Raw genomic sequence first — 8,674 nt, forward strand, 5'->3', positions numbered from 1 at the left:
AAAGGTCCCTTTTAAATCTTTCACCTCTTGCCTTCAAACTATCCCTCTAGCTTTTAATTCCTGTTCCCTGGGAAAAAGACTTATAAAGAGTTCAGTTTACGGACAGTTCTCAGGAACGGAACTCTGACTCCTGTCCCCTTGAATCCTTTTCTATGACCACCTGGTCATCTCTTCCCTCGACAGAGCTCGGAATATGATACAGCATCATTGAGAAACATGCGGCATTCTTGTACGGTGTTGGTCTCCTTATTTGACGGCACAGTAGTGTAGCGGTTAGCGTAACGCTATTACAGTGCCAGTGACTCGGGTTCAATTCCCACCGCTGTCTGTAAGGAGTTTGTACGTTCTCCCCGTGTCTGCGTGGGTTTCCTCCAGGTACTCTGGTTTCCTCCCACATTGCAAAAAGACGTACGGGTAGGTTAATTTGGGTTTAAAATGGGCCACGCAGACTCATTGGGCCGGAAGGGCCTGTTACCACGCTGTAAATAAAAGATTAAAAAAATAAATTTTAATTTTAATTTAAAAGGACGTTAAAGCATTGGAAGCAATTCAGAGTTTCACTAAACTGATACCTAGAATGGGACAAACACAGAAAACACTGAAGGAACTCAGCGGGTCAGGCAGCATCTGTGGAGGGAAATGGACAGTCGATGTTTTGGGTCGAGACCCTTCACCTGGACTGCTTTTTACAAAAGGTAGAGAATGGAATCAAGGGAGGGAGGTGGGGAGGGCAGAGGGGAGCAGTGGAGGAGGGGAGAGAGGCATGGTGACAGGGGCCGAGTGGATCAGGACAGAGAAAAAAGGGACAGAGGGGGAGCAGTTGTCAGAAGTTGGAGAACTCAATGTTCATCCCACCAGGTTGTAGACCACCGAGGCAGAATATGAGGTCCTCTGGTTTGCATTTGTCCTCAACTTGGCAGTGGAGGAGGCCGAGGACAGATACGTCAGTGTTGAAGAACAGTCCAGATGAAGGGCCTAGACCCAGAATGTCGACTGTCCGTTTCCCACCACAGATGCTGCCCGACCCGCTGAGTTCCTCCAACATTTCGTGTGTTCCTCCAGGTTTCCAACATCTGCAGACTCTTGTGTGTCCCTGGAATGGGAGGTTTGACTAAAGAGGAAAGGTTGGACAGACCAGGCTTGTATCTGCTGGAGATTAAAAGAGCAAGGTGAGGGGGAGGGGGGAACTTGATTGTAACATAGAGGATTATTATAGATTTATTATTGTCACAGGTACTGAGATACAGTGAAAAGATTTTGTAAGTGTGCCATCCAGACGTAAGTACATTGAGGTAGCAAAAAGAAAAACAGAATCCGTGTATAGTTCTGCAGTTTCAGGGAAAGTGTAGTGCAGGTAGACAAATAAAGTGCAAGGGCCACGAGGAGGTAGATTGAGAGATCAAGAGATGATACTTGACAGAGTGAATGTGGAGATAGTTCTAGATTCTCCCACAGGAGGAAACATTTAAAAATAAAGGGTCACTCATTTAACACAGACGAGGCAGATTTTGTTTCTCAGAGGGTTGTGAGTCTTTAGAACTCTCTTCCTCCAAGGGCGGTGGAAGCAGAGTCTTTGTTTTTAAGGGAGATAGAGTTTCCGATAGGCGGTGGGGTTGAAATGCTGCTGTGGGTAGGCGGAAATGCAACGTTGAGATTACAATCAGATCAGCCAACAGGGTAGCAGTCTGTGCTCAGTATGCCTTTATATGGAACGAGCTACCAGAGGATGTGGTTGAGGCAGGTACATAGGCAACATTTAAAAGACATTTGGACAGGTACATGGGTAGGAAAGGTTTAGAAGGATATGGGAAAAATGGGACTGGCATCTTGGTTGGCATGGACTGGTTGAGCTGAAGGGCCTGTTTCCGTGCTGTATGACTCTGACTCTTGCTCTTCATCTATATCTTCATATGTATTCTCCCTGTCATCCATTCCACAAAGAACACACACAAGAGGACATGGTAACTTGAATAACGTCTTGGTTTTATTGCAGTGAATCTGTTCATTGAACAATTGTACATGTGACCAAACTATTCACATTCTCTGTTACAAAGGCACATTTAACTTCCTCACCTAACTGGTGAAGTCAAAACTCAGTAACTATCTTACTGCACAAGTCAGGGTTTAACAGGCCTTACACACACAAGGCTAAACATTTTAAATAAGTTAATAAATAAATTAAGTATATTTAAATAATAAAAACATAATTAAACCGATGAACATATTTAGCAAGGTCCCATAACTTAACAATTAACTAATATAACACACATTGAATGCACTGAAGTAAAAGCAGAAAGCACTGGTAGATATATTTTTATAGCACAAAAGTCCTCAAGGAACAGGATGGAACAGGATCTGAAGTGAATGATAGGCCAGGAATGTTGTCGGGGCCAAATGGCCTATTCCTATTTTCAGTGTTTTTAAACTCAGGGTAGCACGGTGGCGCAGCGGGTAGAACCACTGTCTCACAGCTCCGGAGACCTGGGTTCGATCCCGACCTCGGGCGCTGTGTATGGAGTTTGCCCGTTCTCCCTGTGACCGCGTGGGTTTCCCCCCACATCCCAAAGATGTGCAGGTCACTGGGTTAATTGTCCACTGTAAATCGCTCCTAGTGTGTGTGGGTGAGTGGTAGAATTTGAGGAGGCGGGGGGGGGGGGGGTGTTCCCTGAGAATGTGGGGAGAATGAGATTAATGTAGGTTTAATTGATAAAACGGACTCAGTGGGCCGAAGGGCCTGTTTGTGCTGTATGCTTGGATGACGCGATGGGTCAGGCAGAACACATGTGGAAAGAGAAAGGGAGTCAGTACTTCATAAAATCATGTAGCGCAGAAATGGGCCTTTCAGCCCATCATGTCCATGCTAACCTCCAAATGCCCATGTATACATCCCACATACAGGTCAAGAGGTGGCTTAGTTTTGTCAGTATGTTCTATCCTTAATTCTGGTAGGCAGCACCTACAGTTTAGTCAGCTTTTTGTTTTACCATTATGGAATTCATGAAAGCCCAAACCTGGAAGAAGTTTAAGCTTAGATGGGATTCCAGTTTCAGAGACGAGCCCCAAGTTCTTTTCTTTAGTTCGTTCATGGGATGTGGGCTTCGCAGGCTGAGCCAGCATCTAGTTGCCCACTCCTAGTTGTCCTGGAGAAGGTGGTGGTGAGCTGCCTTCTTGAACCACTGCAGTCCTTGAGGTGTGGATCAACCCACACTGCTGTCAGGGAGGGAGTTCCAGGATTCTGACCCAGCGACGGTGAAAGAACGGTGATCTATTCCCAGGTCGGGATGGTGCATGACTTGGAGGGCGACTTCCCAGTGGTGTTCACCATGCTTTGCTGCTCTGTCCTTCCAGCCGGTAGAGGTGTTGGGTTTTTGCAACAGGTGGTCTTCAAGGGACTGGGGTCAGGGAGTGAAGATGTTTGCCAACACATTGTAAGTAAGAGTCAGTGCCCGGTGTCCTTCTGAGACAAAGCAAGGTATATCCACAACACTGCCTCAAGTGAAACTCTGAGCACTACCAACATCCAGCATAAACTCCCGAGAACAAACAGCCAATCTGGAGTAAAACTCCAAAAATCTGGCATGCTCGGGAATTTGGAGGTGCTGGACTGGCAGATTTTCCGGACTCTTGGATGCCGTTGACATCAAACACATTTTTTAACTCACTGTTTTTTCAGATGTGACACTGTTATAGAATAAATTTAAGGAAAACTTAGAGGGAGCATAGGAAACCGGACCCTCACATATTGGAAGAGAGTGTGGGAAACGGGAAGACCGTGAGTAGGAAGAGGGTGCGGGAATCACGGCCCCGATGGGTGAAAAAGAGGGATGAGAAGCAGGGCCCTGGTCGGTTTAAGGAAAACAGGGGGGAACAGGGCTCCAGTGAATCAGAAGGGAACATGGGATTCTGGGGCTTCAGCAAGTGAAGAAGGAGAATACAACTGCTTTATAAAACACTAGTTAGACTGCATCCGGAGTACTGCATCCAGTTCTGGTCACCCCATTATGGGAAGGATGTGGAGGCTTTGGAGAGGGTGCAGAAGAGGTTCACCAGGGTGCTGCCTGGATTAGAGGGCAGGTGCTATAAGGAGAGGTTGGACAAACTTGGGTTGTTTTCTCTGGAGCGTCGGAGGCTGAGGGGAGACCTGATAGAGGTTTATAAGATTATGAGAGGCATAGATAGAGTAGACAGCCAGTATCTTTTTCCCAGGGTTGAAATGTCTAATACTAGATGGGACTACATTTAAGGTGAGAGGGGGTAAGTTCAAAGGAGATGTGTGGGGCAAGTTTTTTTTTACACAGAGTGGTGGGTGCCTGGAATGCGCTGCCAGGGGTGGTGCTGGAGACAGATACAACAGAGGTGTTTAAGTGGCTCTTAGATAGGCACATGGATGTGCAGAGAACAGAGGGATATGGACACTGTGTAGGCTGAAAGGATTCATTTAGTTAGGTATTTAATTACTAGTTTAATTAGTTCGGCACAACATCGTGGGCCGAAGGGCCTGTTCCTGTGCTGTACTGTTCTATGTAGAACGTAGATAGAACATAGAACAGTACAGCACAGGAACACAGGGCCTTCACCGTGTCTGTGCTGAACACGATGCCAAATTAAACTAAATCTCTTCTGCTTGCGCATGGTCCATGTCCTTCCATTCCCTGACATCCATGTACCTGTCTAAAAGCTGCCATCTGCTTCCACCACCACCCCTGGCAGCCTGTTCCACAGGAACCAGAGACTCCGGGGTGGGAAGCGAGGTTGGGAACCTGGGCCCCAGTGAGTTGGGAAGGAGCACCTGGTGAGTCTGGTGCTAAAGCATAGGGATATCCGAATGATCGGATAGTGGAATATCAGAATTGCACCGTATATTGATCAACAACTAATGATTCAACCTCAAACAAATTGACACACATGTTACATGTACACCATCGTGGCTGGGCAAGGGTAAGCAAGTTCCAGGGCTCGGGCTGATGTTATACATGGACTGGTCTCCATTTCACCCACCCAGCTGGGAATCTTTGACAGGGCATCGCAGGGTACTGAGAGACTGCCACAGATCTTTCTCCACAAGTTCGAGGATGCAGTGCGCGTCAGTCCCAGTAGGCACAGTCGGGAGGAGGTTGGCACCAGACCAAGGCAGGTCACGGGCCTGTTCGCCTCCACTGGGTTGAGGCTGGCCTCGTCCTCGGTCGCATAGTACACCTGGAGGATGACAATGGAGAGGAAAGCGAGAAATAGCCTCTTGGCCACGTCAGTCTGAACGGGAAGCTTCCTGACCTAAAGAGAAACAGCTGTTAGAAAACAATGCATTTTCTTTCATTTCAAAAATAAATTTCATTCATAAAAATATATAGAGAAAATACAGTACAAACAGTACAAGTCTTTCTGATGAAATGATCTGTACGGACGGCATGCAAAACAGTTTTTCACTGTACTTCGGTACATGTGACAATAATAAACCAAAAAGCCATTATAGAACAGTACAGCACAGGAACGGACCTTCTTACAATGAGGTGTACACCAAAAATAATGCCAAATTAAACTAATCCCTTCTGCCTGCACATGATCCATATCCCTCCATTTCCCGCCTGTTCATGTGGCTATCTAAAAGTTTCTTGAACACCACTATCATATCTGCTTCCACCACTCCCCCGGCAGCCTGTTCCCTGCACCCACTGGTCTCTGTGTAAAAATAACTTGCCCCGTACATCTCCTTTAAAACTTCGCCCTTTCACCTTAAAGTTATTCCCTGTATTATTCAAAATTTGTACCCTGGGGGGGGGGGGGGGGAAGAGATTCTGATTGTCTACAGTCTCATAGTTTTTATCAACCTCCCTCAGCCTCCGACGCTCCAGAGACGACAACCCAAGTTCGTCCAACCTCTCCTTAGAGCTAATACCCTCTAACCCAGACGGCGTCCTGGTGAACCTCTTCTGAACCCTCTCCAGAGCCTCCACGTCCTTTACATGCACAATGGTAAGATCATCAATTACAACGTACCGATGTCACATGCAGCCTTCCTGAACACTATACCCGTTTGAGGGGCTGGCACACTGGACTCAGTCCCTCACTGTCTAGTAGGTGGCATGCCCTTTGCTTGCAGCCCTTCCTCACAAAGCTTTTGATATGACAGAGGAGTAAGGAGCCAGCAAGGAACACAGCTCTGAGAGCCAGCCAGTAACAGCGGTTATTGTAAAAACGACTGTCCACGCCACTGAGTTCGGTCTTTACTTTCCAACTTTAAAAATCTCCTGGAAGGGAAGTGCATCACTCCTAGTGGTACTGCAAAACCAGGCGGGTGGAGAAAGCCCCTTTTCCATCTCCCTGTTCCAAAAGGCAATTTGGTAATTGGTTTATTATTGTAATATCTACCAAGAGACAGTGAAAGGGTTTTTCTGTGTGCCATCCAGACAGATCATTCCGTACATAAGTACATGGAGGTAGTACAAAAGGAAAAGAAAAAAGCATAATATAATGTTACAGTCGCAGAGGAAGTTCAGTGCAGGTAGGCAGATAAAGTGCAAGGGCCATGACGAAGTAGGCTGGGAGATCAAGAGCTCATCTTTATCGTCTGAGAGGTCCGTTCAAGAGCCTTATAACAGTGGGATGGAAGTTGTTCTTTAGCATGTTGGTAAGTGTTCTGAAACTTTTATCAGACATTAAACTGATAAGAACAGATACCTTTTTATTTCAAAAATGATCTTGATTCATAAAAATATATATAGGAAATATATTACTATATACACAAAATAAATACATTTTTGAAATAAAAATAGAGAGATTGGAGGAGATAGATAACACGGAGAGGAATGGATTACCATACACAGTAGAGAAATGTGTATTTTAATAAATATATGCACATATCTCTCAACCCATTAACGTATATCTATGAAAAATCTGCAGATTCTGGAATTCTGAAATAAAAACAGAAGATGCTGGAAAGACTCAGCAGGTCCAGCAGCGTCTGTGGAGAAAGAAGCAGAATGTTAAAGTTTCAGGAGACCTAATAGACTGCAGATGTAGGAATCTGGAGCACAAGTCAAACTACTGGAGAAACTTGGCGAGTCAGGCAGCATCTGTGGAGGGAAAAGGACACTCAACGTTCCTCGACCCAAAACGTCGATCGTGCATTTCCCTCCACAGATGCTGCCTGACCCACCGAGTTCCCCCAGCAGCTCGTTTTTCGCTTCTCCTGTTGCAGGTCTGAAATCCTCAGACGAATGCACACAGGCACACACTCACGTATAACCCTGACTCTTCTCCCATAAGGCAGACTTATCAGTCTTACCCGGTGATCGGGGTAGAGCACACGTCGCCTGCGCTTCTTGCCTGCGACCTTGGGTTTCCTCTCGGTGATGGGCTCGAAGTTGAAGATCAGGGGCTGGTCCCTGGTGGAGGGGACGGGGAGCATTTTCGGCCGCTCCGCATCGCAGCTCGTGAACTGTCTGGCCATACACATTATGAGGTCTCTACGTTTCCAAAACTATTCGTAAGTTCTGCAAATGATTTAAGAACATGCACAGCGCTCTCTTCGAAATGCAATTACTCCCTCCTCCCGCTGTCCGGTATAGATATCAGGGTCGGGGCGGGGCAGTGGATGACGCCAGCGCCACTCTCAGTCCTGATTGGGTCTTCAAACCTCCCCGCTCCCAATTGCATTGTAAGCTCAAGTTGATTGATGTTTTCCGGATGCCCGCCGAGGCGCAGCGGGGAGTGCGGCTGCCTCTCAGCTGTGTGGAGCCGGGTTCGATCCCGACCTCCGCTGCTGCCTGTGTGGAGTTTGCACTTTTTCCTTGGGGCTAAAATCCCTCGGGTGCTCCGGTTTGCCACCGCACACCGCCCCCCCCCCCCACCACACACACATCCCGGAGCTGAGCGGATGAGTAGGTTAATTGGCCGCTGTAAACTGTCCCAAGTGTGTAGGTGAGGGGCAGAATCTGGGGGAGGGGGAATTAATGACAGTGATATAAAGTGGGATTAGTGTGGATGGATGGTATGTACTTGATGGGCTGAAGGGGCTATTTCTGTGCTGTAGGATTCATTCTCTTTATATTCACTCTGCCGTTAGATCCGTACATTCAATTTACAAAGAATCAAATCCACTCACATGCCTTCTTTATCAAAAATTTTTTGTTCCAATTATGTTCTTTCTTGTAAAATTTGCATATATTTAATTTATGATTTTCTTGTGAATGCTGCTTGTCTGATGTTGTGTGCCTGTGATGCTGCTGGAAGGAAGTTTTTCATTGCACCTGTGCGGACGTGTACTTGTGCACATGACAATAAGCTCGACTTTGACTTTGTGTTTAAGAGACTATTACACTGGACGCAGAAGGAGCCGACATAATCAAGGACCCCTCCCACCCCAGTCATTTTCTCTTCTCCCCTCTCCCATCGGGCAGAAGGTACAAAAGCTTCAGGGTGTGTACCACCAGACTCAAGGACAGCTTCTATCCTGCTGTTATAAGAGTCTTACTTGGACCTCTTGAAAGATAAAGATGAACTCTCAATCTACCTCCTCATGGCCTTGCACTTTATTTGTCTACCTGCACTGTATTTTCTCTGTAACTGTAACACTATATTCTACATTCTGTTTTTTTTCCTTTTATACTACCTTGATGTACTCATTTATGGAAATGATAGGGCAAGCACGGTAGCGTAGCGGTTAGTATAACACTAT

At 46.4% G+C, this 8,674-nt stretch overlaps 1 protein-coding gene across 1 annotated transcript; it reads right to left on the reverse strand.

The window, feature by feature from the left end:
- Window positions 1-1,987: 1,987 nt before the first annotated feature.
- Window positions 1,988-7,507, reverse strand: LOC127586128 (radiation-inducible immediate-early gene IEX-1-like). The gene is made up of 2 exons (XM_052043986.1): window positions 7,283-7,507; window positions 1,988-5,271 (listed from the first exon to the last, which is right to left on the reverse strand). Exons 1-2 carry the CDS (start codon window positions 7,451-7,453, stop codon window positions 4,909-4,911), a joined length of 534 nt encoding a protein of 177 aa, XP_051899946.1. The 5' UTR covers window positions 7,454-7,507; the 3' UTR covers window positions 1,988-4,908.
- Window positions 7,508-8,674: the final 1,167 nt, after the last annotated feature.

This window comes from Pristis pectinata, chromosome 34 (genome assembly GCF_009764475.1).
Source record: "Pristis pectinata isolate sPriPec2 chromosome 34, sPriPec2.1.pri, whole genome shotgun sequence".
In the NCBI taxonomy this organism is placed as follows: domain Eukaryota; kingdom Metazoa; phylum Chordata; class Chondrichthyes; order Rhinopristiformes; family Pristidae; genus Pristis; species Pristis pectinata.

Excerpts from the sequence above, each read along its gene's own strand:
- LOC127586128 (XM_052043986.1), bottom strand. The coding sequence starts at position 7,453 with ATGTGTATGGCCAGACAGTTCACGAGCTGCGATGCGGAGCGGCCGAAA. Across the intron at positions 5,272-7,282 it reads TGCTCTACCCCGATCACCGG|GTCAGGAAGCTTCCCGTTCA; the intron begins GTAAGACTGATA and ends GTTTCTCTTTAG.